This window comes from Rhinolophus hipposideros (genome assembly GCF_964194185.1).
Source record: "Rhinolophus hipposideros genome assembly, chromosome: 2".
Taxonomy (NCBI): Eukaryota; Metazoa; Chordata; class Mammalia; order Chiroptera; family Rhinolophidae; genus Rhinolophus; species Rhinolophus hipposideros.
In genome coordinates this window covers 84,635,112-84,656,008 of record NC_138048.1, presented here as the reverse complement: position 1 = coordinate 84,656,008, position 20,897 = coordinate 84,635,112, and the positions used below count along the sequence as shown (strand labels likewise).

At 37.6% G+C, this 20,897-nt stretch overlaps 1 protein-coding gene across 2 annotated transcripts in view; it reads right to left on the bottom strand.

Annotated features, from left to right (window-relative positions):
* The window catches only part of PLCH1 (phospholipase C eta 1), a 202,184-nt gene that overhangs the window by 87,528 nt on the left and 93,759 nt on the right, over window positions 1-20,897 (bottom strand). For both annotated transcript variants that reach the window (XM_081025261.1, XM_081025260.1), the window contains one exon: window positions 1,958-2,104. In XM_081025261.1, the coding sequence (XP_080881387.1) occupies window positions 1,958-2,104 (147 nt within the window). The remainder of the gene's footprint in view (window positions 1-1,957; window positions 2,105-20,897) is intronic.

Sequence of the window (20,897 nt, the reverse complement as noted above, 5' to 3'; positions counted from 1 at the left end):
GAAAATAAAATACATGGCAGATGAAATTACGTTTACAGACTCAGAAAAAAGAAGAGCAACGTTGTTTTAAATTTTTAAAACTAAACAAGAACAAATTCATTGTCTACGAGTTGTGGCTGTAAGTCCAAATGTGAAATACAAGCCCTATCAGTTCCTGCTAGGAACCTTCTCTACATAAGACTTCACCTTCCCGGGCAGTCTGCACAATGCCTTCCCGGGCACTGAGTGAGTGAGCATGGGCTGAAATTTATGATGAAATGACAGAGATGCCCACCAGGGCAAGAAGTCTGGTAGAAAAGGAAGCTAATGAATATGTTAAATTTATAGTTTACATATTTAGGCAAGGGAAACATACAAAGACCTACACAGCCAACTCTGGTGTTTTATAATATACATGAGAAGATGGTTAGAAAATTGAAAAGAAAACAAAGTTAGTGGCAAATGGATAGCACAGTGAAAAGTGATTGGCATTAACAGTGAAAATGCTATTATGGAGAAGGCAGAGCAGGGCTCAGAGAGGTGGAGAGGAACCAGACGGCATCCCAGGGGAAGAGGCAGAAAGATAGAAACATGAGGCCTACTCCAGGGTTGCTGGATAGGCCATTTATGCGGGACTGGAAAGCTCAAGAGGGAAAGTTAACAGGAGATAAAGCTGGAAGGGTAGGGAGAGGCTAGATTACAGAGAGTCTAGAGTAATAGACCAGAGATCAGCATTATTTAGGTAGTAGAGCAGCACTGAAGGTTTGGATCAGAGAAGCACTGGTGGGGATAATTACTTTAGGCTAAAACAGTATTTTGTCTCTGCTGGCTTGTTTTTAAGCATGAAACAGAAGTGTCGCTTATCCCATTGATGGCCCCCACTCACCGTCCACTTCTCCTCTCTGCCTAAACGGCACAGTCCTGATTTTCTTCTGGTATCAGCTCAGTCTCCACAGGACACACAGGTAAAGGAGGGAGGCTATGCCCAGGTCCAGAGCAAATTCTGGTAGGTCTCAGCCATTGTGGTAGCCCCATTCCTATATCTCATCATTGATTTACGTATGTAAACGCAATCCAGTTCTAACCAAGGAGACCTGGGGCAATCTGCTGTGAGGGAAGGGTCTGGAAAGGGGTTCTTCCCCTCCAAAAAAAAACAAAGTACCAGAAAAGAAGGTCCCTTTTTGCCTCCATTGTCATATCAAGTTGTGAGGCCCAGAATAGCGGAAGCCATGTTGTTGTCACCTTGATGACAATGCCAGTGCATGAGGGACAGAACAGAACCAAGAGCCCTTGGGAATACAGAACTAGAGGCTCAATGTCCCATGCCTGGGGGCTGCCAGTCTCTGAGTTTCTTGTTATGTCAGATAATAAATTTGTTTATCATGTAAGTCTCATTTGGTCAAGGTCTTCCGTTACTTGAAGAGGAAAGCATCTTAACAGATGAAAGCAGAAGAAACTAGCCAAATGGAGACCGGTTAGATTTCACCACCATAAAGGTAAAGAGACCCTGGAGAAGGAGGTTCCTATGAAAAGAGGATGGTAGGAGCATGAGACAGACATTACAGGGGACTCCACACGGAGTTGGGGCTGTGTGTCGAAGGTGTGGGAGAAAGGCTTTATCTACAGATCAGATCGAAGCTATTAACTTTAAAATGCATTGGATTTATGAGATCCCTAAACTTTTATAGAAAAATGAAAAAACCCCATATCCCAACCAGAAAAGAAAAATGTCATGTCTCTACCTAACACAAGGGAAATGTTAATATTTACAGCCTTCATGGACAAGAAAATTTTTATCAATTTAAGTTCCCCAAAGAATTAAAAAGGCAAAAAATGGTCACTACTTATTCTGTCTGTCCATGTCCTTTAACAACTGACCCCAGAATTTGCAAAAATTTGGAAGTTCCACAGAACTCAACCAACATAACCCATGTGTTACTATGTCAGGCCAAGCAAAGAATTCAAAGGGTGGTCTCACTTTTTGCCTTCTCACTCTTCCTAGAGGGTCTCCATCGGAGGCGAGTCCGGTGCTCATCCAGGTAAAAGAGCCGGACGAGCCCTTTGGTCCCACGCTTCAGTTTGATCATCTGTGTCCCAGACTGCATTACACTCATGCATCTTTCAACTGCAAAAGAGATTGGAGTACATTCAGCTCTCGCACAATGCACATGATTACTGGTGTTCAGAAACCTTACGGTCAAGTAAAACCTCTGATTCATCGCAAAAGACTCATCGCAGGAACAGAACAGAAATTTGCTGCAGGTCCTCTGGAAAGAGTTGTTAAGGAATTGATTCATCAGGCTTGAGGCAGGAAAAAGCCTCACCAACTGAAATAAAATTCTACTTCCAGGTAAACAATGCATTTCTGTTGCACAGAGCCATTTTGTTCTAACTGGCAACACAATGTTTTCTGGTATGAGACTAATGATCATTTGATACTTAGATTCATGTTCATAAAACAAGGTCTCAAACTTCGTGTTTGATCTTATGAGATCATAAGATCTTATGATCTTATAGCCAGCTGTAAAAAAAAAATCTTATGATAATGCTTTAAAATGCAGTCAACAGAGACTAATTGGCAAAATGTTTCAACAATGTTGAAGTTGGATGATGGTTACATATGGGTTCATATTACTACATTTTTGTGTATGTTTGAAAATAGCTAGATTAAAATAAATTTTAATATCAAAACTATCAAGTTTCACAACTGAACATAAACTTTTTCTTTTTCACTTCCCAGCATCAATTCCTTCCTCCATTTTCTGCCAAAAGCATTCTGATTATTCTTTAGGTAATTCATCTTTCCCTACATTTTCAGTCATGTGGATCATTTAAAATTGATCTACCCTTCAGTTCTACGGTATTATCACTGAGGATAGGTTACAGTCATTGGTTCAGAAATGGGCATGTGACTGAATGAATCCAAGCCAATGAGATATTCACTGGGACTCCTAAAAAAATGGATTTTGTGAACTCCTTCTGTACCTAAGCTTTGCAGCCCAAAACTTCCAGCTGCCATTTGGGTTCATGAAAAGTAAGTCTGCTTGAAATGGAATCAAAAGCAGAGCTGATAAATAGGAATGAAGAGTCCTTGTCATGCTGTTTGAGCCCTTCATCAACCTCCTCATACAACGGGAGGTATAGCCCTGAACTACTTAGATTTTGCTCAAATGGTTTCAATTTGAGTTTTCTGTTACTTGCAACCTTGAGAGTTTTAACCAATATATTCAATGGTATTTATATCTGAGCTTAAGTGGACTAATTAACCTGTCAAGTTCTCATTCTACATTTAGGATTTTCTGAGGCTTAAACTGAAAGTTACTAAGCTCCAGAGATAGCAGCTAGCGATAGCACCTCTGAAGAAAATACCTTGGGGCAGCCGGATGGCTCAGTTGGTTAGAGCAGGAGCTCTGAACAACAGGGTTGCCGGTTCGAATCCCACATGGGCCACTGAGCTGCACCCTCCATAACTAGATTGAAGATAACAAGCTGCCGCTGAGCTGCCAGTGTGGCGGCCAGATGGCTCAGTTGATTAGAGCACGAGCTCTTCACAACAAGGTTGCAGGTTCAATTCCCACATGGGATGGTGTGCTGTGCCCCGCGCAACTAAGATTGAAAACAGTGAGTTGGATTTGGAGCTGAGCTGCGCCCTCCACAACTAGATTGAGGGATAATGACTTGACTTGGAGCTGATGGGCCCTGGGAGAAAAAAACACACTCTTCCCCAATATTCCCCAATAAATAAATTAATTAATTAAAACAAAATAAATAAATAAAAGGAAGGTTTATCCTAAAAGAAGAGGACCTCGTGTATAATGAAGGAAAATAAGGATCTAGACAGAAAATATGTATTGATGAATCAAACTGCTAGAATTTTCCATGTAGAGAATTAACTTGGTGAATAAATTCAGGTAATATTCAAATCACTTATTGTCCAAGTTAAAGCTGTCATTTAAATTCTCTCTGCTTTGAGATGAACCTTAGTGGAAGAGACCATCTATTGGTGTTACCTTTTTCCCCACCACTGATAACTGGAAATACTCTTTTCCCATCCATGTGCCTTTGGTGGCCTATCAATCATCCCAACTAAGAAATGGACATCTGACTTAAGCTCAAAGCAAATCTGTCTCCCTTCCTGGAACACCAATTCTGAGCAGAGCACTAAATGAAAACAGAACTGAGCCATTTCAATGGCCAAGAATCAAGAGACACTCCTTGTTGGCCATCCCAAGATGCCACAGTTGTCACAGTTATTCTTCTTGAGGCTGACAAATTATTCCATTTTTTCCCTTGATTCTACAACTTATGCAATACTCTTCAAAAAGCTCTTTGATTATATTAGCCAGAAAGAGCTTTCATTTCATCAACAAATACACAGGCATATATAGAGCACTGGAAACATCTGGCTCTGAGTACCTACCTTATCAAGCTGTTAGAATCAGATCAAAGAAACACAGTAAATAAACTTCAACAATGGTAGACTTCAGCTTTTTTTGGCTAAGTATCTTGTCTTTACTAGGAAAGATAATTTGATCCCAAAGCTTAACATTGTATGTGCAGGATACTCATTAAAGGTTACCGTCTTTCACTATGTCTTCCATGAAGAGTCTTTTCTTTCCCCCAAAAATAAAGGGAGAGATGTATAAAATTAGATATGGTTTTTGGATTTGATATTGCAAGGAAGGTAAAGCATAGCTTGCTCTTACTCATTTTATCTGACATATTAAATACCCAAGTAACAAAAATACTTCTTAGGAAAATAAACGCAAACTTAAAATGTTTACTTTGAAGCACAGAACAAAATTTGAAACTTGGTTTCACACAAATTTCACACAAAACTTTGTTTCACACATGTTCATAAATTTACCCACCACTGAGCACCGTTCATTTAGGTAATGGAAGCCACGGATTGGAATTCTTGACAGTCACACTGACCATCTCACACGAGTAATTAGAGGGAGAACAGAAAAGAGTGTGTCAGTGTACCAAGATAAAATCATCAAGTCAAACTAACCAAGCAAACCTCACAGAACAATCTATTAGAACTTCAATAAACACATGTTCACAGAGCAACTCTTTGTTCCAGGCACAGGGCTGTATAATGAAGTAAAGCAGAGAACAAGGATACTTTGTCTTTGGCTAAAAGAGGTTGAATTTTAAGAGAATGAAACACATAAAAAGATAATTTGTTAATGGTAGTATAGAACTGTGCTTAAGAACACCAAGTCTGGATCCAGAGAGTCTGGGGTAGAACTTCAGATCTGCTACTTACTAGCCGTACGACCTTGGGCAAGTTATTTAATCTCTCTGTGCCTCCATTTCCTTATCTATAAAATGGGGATATTATTTACCTCTTGAATTGTTGTTAATTGAATGAGTTAATTCAAGTAGAGTGCTAAAAAGAGTATCTGGCATATCAAAAACACTATACATGGTGGCTATTACTATAATTTTATTATTAAAATACTTTAAAAAATAAATGCCAAGTCAGAAGTACAGAGTGAAATACTATGGGACTTCATAGAAAAAAGAGAAGAGAGTGGGCTGGAATAAGAAGTGTGATAATAAAACAGCATCAGTGAAGACTTGGGGACAGGCAAGAGTACAGGCATGATCAGAAGATAGAGAAGGAGGGACCTCCAGCCATAGAAGAGTGACTCAAAGAGAACAGGATACGAGTCCAACAATTAAGTTCACAAACTTGTTGCAATGATGTTACTAACCTTTTTTGATATCAAAGGGATTATTCATTATGATTTGCACCAACTAGACAGTTAACCAAGTGTACTATTTAGAAGTGCTTAAAAGGCTGTGTGAAAAAGTTGGACGACCTGAACTTTCCGCCAACAATTCATGGCTCTTGCATCACGACAATGCACCAGCTCACACGGCACTGTCTGCGAGGGAGTTTTTAGCCAGTAAACAAATAACTATATTGGAACCCCCTCCCTACTCACCTGATCTGGCCCCCAATGAGTTCTTTCTTTATCTGAAGATAAAAAGGAAATTTTGAAAGGAAGACATTTTGATGACATTCAGGACATCAGGGGTAATATGACAACAGCTCTGATGGCCATTCCAGAAAAAGAGTTCCAAAATTGCTTGGAAGGGTAGACGAGGCACTGGCACCAGTGCATAGCTTTCCAAGGGGAGTAGCTTTCCATGGATCTCCAAAGGTGACCATAGTGATATTCAGCAATGAGGTATGCACCACTTTTTCTAGGATGTTCATGAACTTAATTGTCCAAGCTCGTATATGATTCCATGGGCCAGATAGGACTAAGCTGTAGAGGTTTAGGGCTGCTGGTATACGATTTTAATCCACTGGCAATGAGAGATTCAGTAGCTATTTCTGAGCAAAGGAGTGACAGGATAAAAGATATAATTCAGGAAGATGTCTCTGGGAAGAGAGAACATAATTTTTTTAAACCAGAGTAAAAAGCTGAATGAACTGTACCATCACAGATCTAAAGCGAGGACTATAAGTCTGCAGTCCGCCCACACATCTGACAGGGTCCTCCGCTTTATTCACACTGTCCGTTCTTCCCCTTTCCTTTTCACAGTCCCATTTCTTTCCCCTGAAATGGAATTGCTATGGCTATAATATTTCAACAATTTAAGAGGAAAGGCAGTGACATAAAAGTGTAATCACAGTGGCTGCACCAATCTGCAATCCCACCAACAGTGCACAAGTGTTCCCTTTTCTCCACATCCGCGCCAGCACTTGTTGCTTGTTGATTTATTGATGATAGCCATTCTGACAGGAGTGAGGTGGTATCTCATTGTGGTTTTTATTTGCATTTCTTTAATTATTAGTGAGGTTGAGCATTTTTTCATATGTCTGTTGGCCATCTGTATGTCCTCTTTAGAGAAATGTGTCTTTCGGTCCTCTGCTCATTTTTTAATTCGGTTGCTTATTTTGTTGGTATTGAGTTGAATGAGTTTTTTATAAATTATGGATAGTAATCCCTTAGTAGATGTATCATTGGCAAATATCCCATTCAGTAGGATGCCTTTTTGTTTTGTTGATGGTTTCCTTTGCTGTGAAAAAACTTTTTAGTTTGATGTAATCCCATATGTTTATTTTTTCTTTTGCTTCCCCTGCCCAAGGGGATATATCAGTAAAAATATTACTAAGGATAATGTCTGCAACACGGGAGGTGGAGTATAGAATAGGGAATAGAGTCAATGGAATTGTAACAGCAATAGGAGATGTCAGAGGGATAGTAGACAGGGAGGGGGGGTTATCACTTTGTGAGGAGTGTAAATGTCTAACTATTACAGTGTTTCATACACCTGAAACTAACAAAAAGTTTTTAAAAATTGTAATCAGTTATTTGAGCTAATAAACACCACCTACCACTTAGCAAACACTATCCAGAGAAACCCAAACATTTGAGAAAGTGGGATCCAATCCCTTAGAGACGGAGTATGTTTATACCATGTATTAACTATTCTCTAGCTTCAGGTTTATGCCACCAACTGAGCCACCGACTAAGATTCCAGCACCACCCACTGCAGTGGACAAGCACATAGGATCAACACGTACTTGACAAGAGCTAGGCTGTGAAACAACATGCTGCTTAAATTGTTTATGTAGGTGCTTTATGCCTTCTCCATGATGCTCCCCAATTACATCGAAAAGCCATTCAGTTAGAGTGAAATTGAAAAATGAAGTCCAGTGGAGTCCTGAGAGTCATCTAGCCCACTTCTCCATTCCTCAAACCTGATCGTAAACAGTCCATTGAAATGTAAAGCTAATCAGAGAAGGAGCACCCTCAGTCATTCTTTGTAACTCATCCCAGTGGGTAATGATCACGGATGGAGACAAAATGTTTTTCCAGAGTCCTGTAAATCACTGAAGTGTCAGCATGTGAGTAAGCCAAGTTCTTCACACTCTGCCTTTAGTAGAGATACATAACAGTAGTTTCTATCCCCCATAAAAGTCATTCTCCAGCTATGCTGGATCGGTAGATTCCATAAAACAGGACGAAAAACAAGGCAATAAAGCAAGAGTTCCAGAGGCAGGTAAACAAGGAAAGAGTTCCAGGGGCTCAGAATGATATAACCTCTTCACACACATTTCCAGCGCGGGAAGATATCTGGGGAAAGTTACAAATTCAGACAGCTACCACCATGGGCAAAATCCCTTTGATCCTATATCATTCTCCCTATGGTAGCCTTAATATTTTTAGAAAAGAAGTTTATTTGGATACAATGCAGCAACATTCAAGAATACTAATAGAGAAATGCCCATCAACTCATCACATAAAACACACACTCCTTTTTGCGTATTGTGCTCCAGATCTCAATATGGACACAAATTTGACACACTGGTTGCAATCATGATATTTAAGCCATTTGGCCCTCTGCTTATTGCATTTGTATTATAAACAGCTTTCCATGTTTCTACAGTTTTAATAATTATCATTTTAATGGCTGCCTAACAGCAGAGCATAAATATTTAAAGAGCAGAACAAATGAGTAGAGGAGTATCTTCTAATTTTATTACATAATTAGAGTTTTAAAACTCTTAACAGAGTCTCATCTGTAAAATGAAAGGCGTAACAAAGTGGTCTGTAAAGTCATTTAAAATTCAACTTTTTTTATTTATTAAATTTAGGGGGGTGACAATGGTTAGTAAAATTATATAGGTTTGAAGTGTACAATTCTGTAATACTATATATTGCATTGTGTGTTCACCACCCAGAGTCAGTTTTCCATCACCATATATCTACCCCCTTTTACTCTCTTCCACTACTCCCACCTTCACTACCTTCTGGTAACCACTAAACTGTTGTCTGTGTCTATGAGTTTTTGTTACTTTGTTAGTTTGTCTTGTTCATTTGTAGTTTTCAGTTTTATATCCCACATATGAGTGAAGTCTTACAGTTCTTGACTTTTTCTGTCTGACTTATTTCACTTAGCATGATCATCTCAAGATTATCACATATGGCAGTATTTCATCTTTTCTTATGGCCAAGTAATATTCCATTGTGTATAAGTACCAACTCTTTTGAAAGGATTAAATCAATTGTTTCTGTCACATTCAATTTGAAATAAGTAAATTTCCTTAGAGGTTATCAGTTCATTAAATCCCTAAAGCAGAAAATGTGGTAAAAAAAAAAAATACACATCTGATATGAAGTATTTTAATACAAAATATATATCATTCGCGTAGAGATTCCCAACATTTCCACTATGTATATATGACATCTAAGAGGGTTTAATTCTTTCAACCATGTTTGAATCAGAGATAATCCCATTCTGTTAGGAATATCATCCATGCCACCTGATGCTGATTTTTATAACAGCTTTATTGAGGTATAATTTACATATATTAAAATTCACGTGTTTTAAATGAACAGTGCAATGACATTAGTATATGTAGAGTTGTGTGATGATCTAATTTTAGCACATTTCCATCACCCCAAGAAGAAACCTCATGTCCATTTGCAGTCATTCCGCATTTTCACCCACAACCATAGACAATGAATAACCTACATTTTGTCTCTAGGGATGAGCCTTTTCTAGGTATTTCATATAAATAAAAATCATATATTATGCAATCTTCTGTGTCTGGGTTTCTTTCACACCACATGTTTTTGAAGTTCATATGATGATTGTGTTCACTTGTTTTTTTGTCTTCTCCTCCCCCCTCCCGCACATCACATTAAATTCTTCCATTGCCACTTAGGGTAAAAATGATCCTGCATAGGATACTGGCTGAATAAAATAATATATACATACATACAATGAACTCTATGTAACTGTAAAAGATAATAAAGAAGATCTCTATGACCTGAAAGCCATGTAACTTTATTAACAATTGTCACCGCAATAAACTTTAATTAAAAAAAATAAGATCTCTATGAACTAATATGGAGTAATTTTCAAGAGTTATTAATGAAATGACAGATATAAGTGAAAAAAGCAAAGTGTAAATAAGCGTATACTATATATTAGGCTACCTTTTATGTAAGAAAATGATGGGAAGTTTTATAAACATACAAATAATCTGTTTATGATTACAAAAAGAAACACAAAAAGGATAACCCTGAAAACAATGAAACGGTTATCTATAGGGTTGAGAGACAATCTAGTGGAAAGGATACGGAAGGGAGTGACCTCTGTCAGTATACAGGTGCAAAATTAAAACTAAATCAATAAAAATGAGAACGGAAACAAACAGAAAGTAAACAGAAGTATACACACACACACGTATACATGTATAAGTATTTGTGTATGTATATTTACATGCTCGTGTGTGTGTGTGCGTCTGTATAACTGCATATTTCCTGCATATTGCTCTATTCTTTAAAAGGCCAAGAACCAAAATCATCTCCAATAGTAATAAGGACACCTGGTGCCCTGCTCATTCTCTGCTCTAAAGGTCACCTTGAGACAGTTTCTCACATATACGGTCACGACCATGCCTGTGTAAGGCCATACAAAAATATCACTTGCGCTCTTTTGTGAACCCATCTATTCTTGAACTCTGACCACCAAACTGTGCTTTAGCCGGCAAAGCAAAAGTCCACATCATCGGCAAAAGAATCTTTTCAGCAAAAAAGTACATGAAAAAAATGTGAATTGATTTCTTCCATCTTCCGCAGATTAGAGTAAATCTGAGTAATGACTGAAAGGGATTAGCTTCTGAAAACAACTTTATTTCTCCGTGGAAAAAAGTGGCAAATAATGCAGGTAATGTTTTTTTCAAAGGAAGAAAAGGAAGTCTTCCTAACGTCACCAGAGAAGAAGTAAAATGTATGTTTAATTCTCAGCACAAACCAAAACATATTTGGGACCTGGTACATAGGAAGTGAGTCTGGGACATCTTGTTGATAGGCAATGCAGCTGGATGAGAGTCAATCCACAGGTTCGAGGACAGGAGGGGGAGCAAAAAGTGTTCTGGGTCCTGCTGTGTCACCAACTGGCTTTGTGAACTTCAGAAGATCACTCAGTATCACTGAATATCCCACTTTCCTCAACCTAAACATGCATTTTCCTCTAAGTTCTGTGAGTCTCTAAAACAGCTGATCTAGCTTTCATAAATGTTATTTTATCTTTCGAGAAGACAAAATTCCACTTAGTCCAAAAGCCTTTCAGAATAACTTTAAAGAAAGAAAAAAAAAACTGATTAATATCTAGATATCTTACTACAGACATGGATCTTTAAAATGATCTCTATATAAAATATAATTGCTCTTCACAGGAAATGGCTTTACTTGAAAAGCTTTTCCTTACCAGCAGCCTGGCTTTGAAGCCAAATAATGTGGGCATATAAATGTGCTTACAAACAACAATGGAAAGCTCCATTCTTATTAAGTCATGATTCTTTCCAGTGAAAGCCAAATGATCTAGAGTTCGTTGATTTTCTATTTCATTGCTTAAATCACTCCTGTAGAGAAGATAAGACTATTCAAAAGGCCTTAGAAACTAATTGGTTAGCAGTAACATTTTAGAATTTGTTTGGAAACTTATATGCATATAGTCAATATGCTTGCAACACTGATGAATACACCTGGGAGAATTTAGGTCAAAGAAATGGTGAAAGGAATTAATCAGTAATTTTTAAAACGTAAGAGCCTCTTTTTTTTCTTTTACTAAAGCCTTCCACATAACGCTTTATTTTTTAATGAGACCTATATTATATTCAACAATTGTTTCTGTTCCATAATTGTTAGCCCTAGGAAATAAATGAAGTACAAATAAGAATTAATAACAATATTCTTTTGCTGGTTTTATTTAATGTTATTCCATTGGGGAGGGAGATATGAATTAATTTTAAATTCAAATTTGGTTTCATCTATTATAATATGTAAAGTTTTTTCTACTTCAATATAAGATCATAAATTCCACAATATAGTTTGTTATAAAAAAACATGTTTAACATAAAACAAACAACACAAATCAAAAACAGACTCATAGAAACAGAACGAACTAATGGTAGCCAGAGGGACGGGGGTGGGGGATGGGTGGAAAAGGTGACAGGGAATAGGGGGTACAGACTTCCAGTTATAAAATAAATAAGCCACAGCGGTGTCATGTACAGCACAGGGAATATAGTCAAAAATATTATAATAACTTTGCACAGTGACAGATAGTTACTAGACAGTGTAGTGATTACATCATAAGGTGTATAAATGTCAAATCACTATGCTGTACACCTGAAACTAATCTAATATTGTATGTCAACTGTACTTTAATAAAATATTTTTAAATAATAAAATTCATGTCATGTGTGTGTATTTTAAAAGACTACAGACCCAGTTCGTTCCATCATTTATTCAGTGATATGACATTTAAGGCAAAAGTTCTCAAGTCACACTAATACTGGCCTTTATCTATCTAGAACATTGCCATCCAACAAGGTTCTTTCATGGTTCTCCATCCTGGCTGTACATTAAAATCACTTGGGGATCTTTTACCACAAAGCCCTACCACAGAGCAATTAAATCAGCATCTCTTAGGGTGGGGTTGGATTAGACAATATTTGTTTTGTGTGTTGGTTTGTTTGTTTACTCTTCCCAGAGATCCTACTGTGTATCCAGAGTTAAGACTATTGATGTGTATAATGTGACTTATCCCTCTTAAGATCTCTGTGAAGTTGGTAGAATAATTAATTTCCTCTCATTGTAGAGCTGAAGAAACAGACTCCTCAGAGAAGTAAAGAACTTGGCTGAGGTCATAAAGCTAGAAAACGGCAGAGCCAGGTTAGAAACTAGGTGCCCTGAATCCCAGGGCAATTCTCTCTATTTCACCACTTGTAATGTCTGCCTTCAGATCCTGTCTATAGAGGCCAGAACTAAATGATCACTGGTTAAGTATTCTAAACAGCCTTGACTCCAATTTTCTGATCTATAAAAATAAGGAATCACATTTGATGGTTCTAATACCTAATACTAGAAGTCTATAATATATTAGGTCTAGCTTTTGGAAGTTTTATGTATCACAGTGATCATAAGAGGTGGGGTGCAAAAATTAAGGACAATAAGGAATGGAGAGGAGGGAGGCGGATAGGGGCACACATCAAGTGAATTCCAGAGAAGATAGAATTTGAGCCTGACCCTTGAAGATCATAATAAGAGCACTTGATTCAATTTTTTAAATTGTTCTTATTCTAGGTCTATGTACATCGTTTCCTCCTCACAGAGTGCATAAATGGCAGCAATGATGATTTTAAACAAATTACAAATACTCGGTTCCCCACATTAAAAAATTATACCTTAATGTTTATTCTTACTAACTAGGAAGCCAGTTCCACTTATTGCTCATTCCTAATTTTCTTGGTTGGTTCTTGGGTAACAAGGGCAATTTGATTCGGCCATAATTTAAGTCAGGCTTACCCTTCCCTAAAGCTGGGAAAATCTTTTCTCTTAGTTCTAACTGGAAGTAAGAACTGTCATATCAGAGCACAAAAGTACTTCTACTGGGCATGTTAAAAAGAATAGCAACTCTACCAGACCACACTAATTTCATAGTGCTAGCTTATTATTTGGTTGATGGTTGGGTCAAAATGGAAGTGCACCTGGCTGTTAAGATGTAGAAGTTGAATATGGTCCTTGGATAAATCTAACTTATCCTAAGGCAGCAAATGGTCCCCAATCTCGGCTTACTTTAAAATATAAGGGGTGGCCGGTTAGCTCAGTTGGTTAGAGCATGGTGCTAATAACACCAAGGTTGCTGGTTCGATCCCCGCGTGGGCCACTGTGAGCTGTGCCCTACTTGGAAAAAAAAAAAAAAAAAAACACGATGCAAGCAAAAAAATACAGACTCCTAGACTACATCTCCAGATACCCTTGTTTCTTGAGCATCTACATTTTAAAAGCCTCCCAAGTAATTTTGAGGCATATTTAAGTTTAGAAACCATAGCTCTGAGCACCATTACACTTTACCTTCTTAGTATGTGGTCAGTGGGAGCCAACCAGTTTCCCAGGCACAGCATTGGACCTTAACTCAGAGTCACTTAAAAGAAAGAAGTAAAGACCTACGACTAAGTGGCATTTTAGGACATTAGCACAAGGCCTCCCTCCTACTGATAAAATATGAAATATCCCAGTTAAAGCAAGGGTTAAAAGATATAAATGCTGATGTTCAAACAATCATTACCGACTGTTTCTCCATAACCTCTTGTCCCCTTGGAGGCTGCTGAATACCTCCCGATTTCAAATCTGGTCTAACAAAACTGCTGAATAGAACAGAGGTGCTTTCTTAGTTTTGAGTCCTAATGACCAATCGGCCTTTTTTATCTGATCTCACCCACACTGCATCCAGAGTCACCTCTTTGAAGAGCAAGGCACCTACCTACCTCTACAGGGTACTTACACAGGATACTACAGGAAACACACACTAACACACAACAAGTATTTGTTGAGGTTGTTAGCATCTCATTCATTTCCCAAAGTCACTGTGCCCACTTTCTGCCTACCTCCTGCATCTAATTGCGTTTTAAAAGAGAAAGTCTATTCTGTACTCCAACAAATTCATGTGCCCCCAGCAGTTCCCAGTTCTTACACTTGAACCCTTATTTCCTTCACCAACTCTTGGTTTATGAAGTTGATCCTTTTTTGTCAAAAAGAGAGAGAGAGAGAAAGAAAAGCCAAAGAAGCTTAACTGATTTCATGCAAACTGTCCTAATTTTGTCCACACAGGTTCTACTTCTACGTGCCTTTAAAGCGGTCCATCTAAGAGTCAACAGAAAACGGAGGAAGAGATCATATTTTCTCTAGAAAATAAAAAAGTGCCTCTCCCCCACGGGTCTTTGTTGTTCTCAAGCCTGAAGGTCTCCCAGGGGCTGAAGTTTTCAGAGACCACCTGCTGAGGTGAAGCAGACCTGGCACCTTCCAGCTACAGCCAGTTGGAAATCAAGTTGTGTGGCATTTAAAAAGGAGGCACCTTATTTATGAGGCAGGTGTTTTTGTGGAAAAAAGAATCCATGCTAAAAAACAAAAACAGATCTCCATGTGGTAAGGAAAATGCCTGGGAGAATCCCCTCAGGTTTATTTTTCACAAATCGTTTGTCCTCATCCAAATCCTGGTCCTAATATCATAACCTTCCCTTTTCAAAAAAATTTAATACCACATCAACATCACTAAGTAACTGAACATTCATCACAGCTTATTTGTGGCGTTTTGATTGGAATTGCTATGCCAAATCACTGCACTAGAGCTTAAAATCATTTTTTCATTAAAGTAGAAACATCTAAAAATGGAAGATAAAAAGCAGAAAATTCCTTTTAAGCAAAGTTTGCATATATAATCACAGCAGATGTGCTGTAAAGTTTTCTAAATAGACAATCACAGAAAAAAGGCCAGCATTAAACCATAACTATCTGGATACGAGATTTCTTGAGTCTCTCTGTTCTCAGGAATAATTATACTAACCGACGCACGTGTACATGAACACAAACATTCACACACTTCTTCAGCAGTACAGGGTATCCACTGTAAAAAGAAACAGAGCTGAGACCTGCACGTGATTACCCTATGATTGCCGGGGTATTTCAAGTACATTATGGGAAGCATACAAAAATTGATGAGGAACAGAAAAAATATTATGGAGGGCAGAGGGAGAGTTGGGGATGGATTGAGAGAGTAGAAAATATTAAACACAACAGTAGCAGGAACAAGAAGGGGCAACTGGAAGTAAAACTTGTGATACTGAAGAAGAGAGCCAGCAAGGAGAGTTGTAGTCCAGGACAAAAAGTAGGAGGTGACAGAAAAGGTGACAAACACCTGACTGCCATACTAATATCAGAAACACAGGACACTGGGAGAGTCATACATGATACTAGTAAGTCGGTGAAATGCAGGACATATATTTCAGCACCGTAGTCTACACAATTTTAAACACATACACAATGACATATAAATAAATCTGTCTGTCCTCCTAGAAGCTTTCCCAGAGTAAGGATTTCATACTTCCTATAATGAAGACAAAGGAAAGAAGTCCTAATGGAAAAGAAATGGAAATGAATTATAATTTTAAATATATATATATGTATATATATATATATATACATATATATATATATATATATATATATATGCATGCACCATAAACAAAATTCAAAATAAGCAACAGACTAGGAGAAAATCTTCACAAAGATATATATCAGATAAAGGATTAATATCCAGGCTATAAACGGTTCCAGCAAGTGAATAAGAAAAAGAACAAATAACCCAATTAAAAATAGGCAAAAGGATATGAACGGACAATTCATAGAAGAAATGACAAAAAAACATATAGAAGAAAATGCTTAATCAACTCATGGTTAAAAGCTTAAAGTCAATAAAATAATATATCACCTGATAAACACAAATTCTAATGTTAAAAAAAGACATTGTGGATGAAATTAAAGAACTGACATTAAGATTACAAATTGGGTGACATTATTTCAATCACTTTAGCAATATTTATCTAAACTTAAAATAAACATGCATTTTAAGCATGCAATCATAATACCTGGGATTTATCCTGTGTAGATACTGGCTCAATGAAACAAGGAGGTAGAGATAGAAATACATAGCTGAATACCTGCCACCTTGTTTGTGACTGTTTAAAAACAAACTAGAAATAATATAAATATCCATGAGGCTTAATCAAATAAATGATGGCTTAACCATAACATGAAATATTATGATGTCATTAAAAAGAACATCATAGATCTAAATTTACCAAAATGGAAAGCTGCCCAAATACTTCAAGTGAATAAAAAAGATACAAAACAATATTTATAGCATAATTCTGAGTTTTTTAATATATATACATTAATGGAAATTTTGTGGAACTTGTGGGAAGGGAATGGTACTTACAGAGAAAGAGACGACAAGGGTATTTAAATTCCCACATTGAAGGTTTCTATATTGCTAAGGAATTTTCTTGTCTTTGCCATGAGCAAGTACTATTTTGAAAAATCTTTTAAAAAATATAAATGGGAGATGTTATATTTACTATAAAATTACTCATAATTTGCAAGAGCAAGCATAAAGAAAATATTTCCACACCTTTGAAACTCTGCCAACTGCAAACATAATGAAACAAAAGGGAAGCCGAAAGGCCTGCATTCAGATCCTGGATTCACTGCTCAGTCACAATGTCACCGACCTACTTAGCTGACTTTGAGCCAGTCTCCTCACATGTTAAACACAAGAATCATGGTGAAGACTCAATGAGATAAAGTATAAAATATGTCTTGCTCAGTGCTCAACACACATTAGACTTTCAACAAATAGTTTCTTTCCTTCTTCCTGAGTAGCAGCCCAAGGTATTGTCACCAGATTCTGAATCATCAAAAATTCTATGGCAGGACAATAAAATGGCTTCCAAATGTTGAAGGAACTTGAGTTTCTATGCCACCCTGAGTGATGTGGCCTAATCCTAGGGTATGAATTCCAGTCCACACACCGACGACTTCAAATGTAAATTACCAGCACCATCCTCCATCTTCAGTTTCAGGCTCGTATATACAACTGCCAGATGACACAGCTGGGATATCTAACAAGAATCATAAATATCACACAAATCCTAAATCTGCTCCTCCCTCAGCCTCTCCATCTCAGTAAATGAACTCACCATCCCCTAATCATTTAAGCCCCAAACCAAGAAATCATCATTGTTTCCTTTCTCCATCCTTCACAAAGCCTTGATTCTTCATCTAAAGCACAACCCAAATCGACCATTTCTCTCCATCCGTATGGTAACCCCACCATCATCTCTCTCCTGTGTGTCTGAGCATTCCAGCTGGCCTCCCTGATTCCCCCCATAAATGATTTTCCACGTCATGGCTAATATATTTTTTAAAGGTCAATTAGAGTTTTCAAAACAAACCAACAGCCTCCCACAGGAAGTATCCTAAATTTCTCACTATAGGCCTACATAATCTCACTCTAGCCTGTTTTTCCTGCTCCTCTTTCTGGTAAGTCCCTGGGCTCCATACAGTTCCCCAGTATGCTTTGCACTCACTGTTTCTTCTCCTTAGAATGCCTCCCTCCCTCACCTCCCCCCTCCCGATTTCCACGCAGCTGACTCCTTCTTGAATTCAGGTTTAAGTAACCCAGAGAGGTAGGTCCTAATCACCCAATCTAAAGAGGCCTCCTAGTTGCCTCATATTAACAGCTATTTACTTCTTTTTTTCTGTCATGAACCACTAAAACGTAAGTCTATGAGGACAAAAGTGTTTTTATTCAGCCATAATTTCCTGTGCCTCGAACAGTACCTGGCACAGAGTAGTGACGCCATACATTTGTATTCATTGGATTAATGAATTTGTAGTTGCAGATGAACAGATCTAAAAGAGATGCCCAATACTTGTCTACTGCCTTGAAGAAAAAAAAATTAGAATACTTTATGAATTAAGCTCGGGACTGATTTGCGTTTATCTCAGGAATAGGGATTTTTTAGCATTTAAAACTAAGAGTTGACTAAGAATCAATACAAATGGTGAAAAAAATATAACTATTAGTTTAAATGGCAATCAATGTGTCACTTCTGCTGATAATGAAGAAAAGGGTTTGAAACTGTTTTATTAGACCTGTCAGAGTATAGTAGAGTCACCCAGCTGCCTGGAGAACTTATCCAATCAAAATATTTTATTTTCCCAGAACTCCAAGTACAATATAGGTCAATTTCCTAAAGAAAGTCTTTGGACTGTCCCTGAGATTTCACCATATTATAGATGAGGCAGCATTATTATAGGCCTTTTCTGTGTTTCTAGTCCTTCACCCACTCTTTTGATAGCTACCATCTGCTTTTGTTTTCTTCTGACTCCTGCACTGTAGTGACTCAAAAAAATGTGATGCCCTAACATTACATTTGTATATTGTACAAATATACAATATACAAGGGAAGAGGAGAAAAGACTAGAAGGCTTTATGCCAAAATGTCAACTATAATTGTTTCTAGATTATAGGGTCTCAGGTGGTTCATATTTTTCTTTATTCTCTTCTTTGATTTTCTTTTTTTTTTGCAGTTAAAGCATATTTTTAAAATAAAATTTTAAAAAAACTTGTTTTTAACTCTCTAATATGCTTTTGGCCCATATAGAAAAAGAATTTTAAATATTTTTTGAAAGTTAAAAGACAAGTTCTTTAATATGATAGAGGAAATCTTTGGAATTTAAAATATTCTTTATCGCTTCCCACAAAAACTTCTTCTAATTATTAATTTGTACAAGAAGAATATCTGTCTTATACCTTAAAGTTATTTATTTAACCCTAAAATTCTGATCCAAATTTATTATTAAAAATTATACTGGTCCACATTTGCCTGACTTAGAGCCACGGCAAATCAGAGTATAGGAAACAATTCCAGTAATTTTGGTAAATTCGCTAAAGTACAGTAATAGATCTAAAATAGATACCCAACAAACAAGAAATTGCAAGCCTTAAAATTGGGATGGAGCTTTTGCATATAAGTGATTGTACCAGCCCCCTACAATGCTAGGGTTTGTGCCAAATTCAAGGTATGCTGTGGGTAAACATGATGCATGCACTGAAAGCAATAGGACTTCAATTCAAAAGAAAACACTCTGGCAAAAGTACAAGTCAACACTGAGGACATGCCCAGCCTTCCCAGATGCCTGTTCTCTGTGCCCTGCTCCACAACATTCAGTACAGGATGAACACATACAAGGTCTGACAATTACATTGGTGAACTCATCCTAGAAAAAATGATACATACCTTGAATACCACTATGATCATTTCGAAGTCCTCCCCTTGGGAAGCTATGCACAGATGCCAGCACCTAGTCCACCCTTCAAAGCAATTTTGGAACTCTTTTTCTGGACTGGCCATCAGAGCTGCTGTCGTATTACCCTTGATGTCCTGAATGTCATCAAAATGTCTTCCTTTCAATATTTCCTTTATCTTCAGGTAAAGAAAGAAATCATTGGGGGCCAGATCAGGTGAGTAGGGAGGGTGTTCCAATACAGTTATTTGTTTACTGGCTAAAAACTCTCTCACAGGCAGTGCCATGTGAGCTGGTGTATTGTCGTGATGCAAGAGCCCTGCATTGTTGGCGAAAAGTTCAGGTCGTCCAACTTTTTCATGCAGTCTTTTCAGCACTTCCAAATAGTAAACTTGGTTAACTGTTTGTCCAGTGGTACAAATTCATAATGAATAATCCCTGCAACAAGTTTGCAAACTGAATTGTCAACCTCGTAGGCTCTCGTCATTTTACCTCCCTATTATCATTTTATTTCCCTCTTTGTTTAATCTGTACATAGAACATACCATATGAAAAAAATGGGCCAGTCTCCGAGGAAGGAATGAAATCAGGTGGAAGAAATACCAATAACAGGATAAGCAGATGACACCATCTTACTGGCAGAACGTAGCAATGATTTGAAACAACTCATGATGAAAGTGAGGAAAGAAAGTGCCGAAGCAAGACTATACCTGAACATCAAGAAGACAAAAATCATGACTACAAAATAAATGCTCAACTTTAACATAAACAATGAACACGCTGAAACTGTTAAAGATTTTCCTTACTTTGGTTCAGTCATCAGTTCAAAGGGAACCACAGCCAAGAACTCAAAAGAAGACTGAGACTTAGAAGTGTAGCAATGGAGGAATTAGGAAAGTTCACCAGGAGCAAAGATGTGTCATTAGAGACCAAGGCTAAACTCATGCACACCCTCATATTCCCAATTATGTACAGATGCAAAGGTTGGACAGTGAAGAAAGTTAATAGGTAAAAAATGATTCACTTGAAATACAGTGTTAGATGAGAACTCCGTGGATACCTTGGACCACCAGCAAGAGGAACCAGTGGGTCCTAGAGCAAATGAAGCCTGCAACATCCCAGGAGGCAAAAATGACAAAACTAAAACTGTCCTACTTCGGGCACATCATGAGAAGCCAGGGTTATTTAGAAAAGACAACAATGCTGGGAATAATAGAAGGCAGCAGA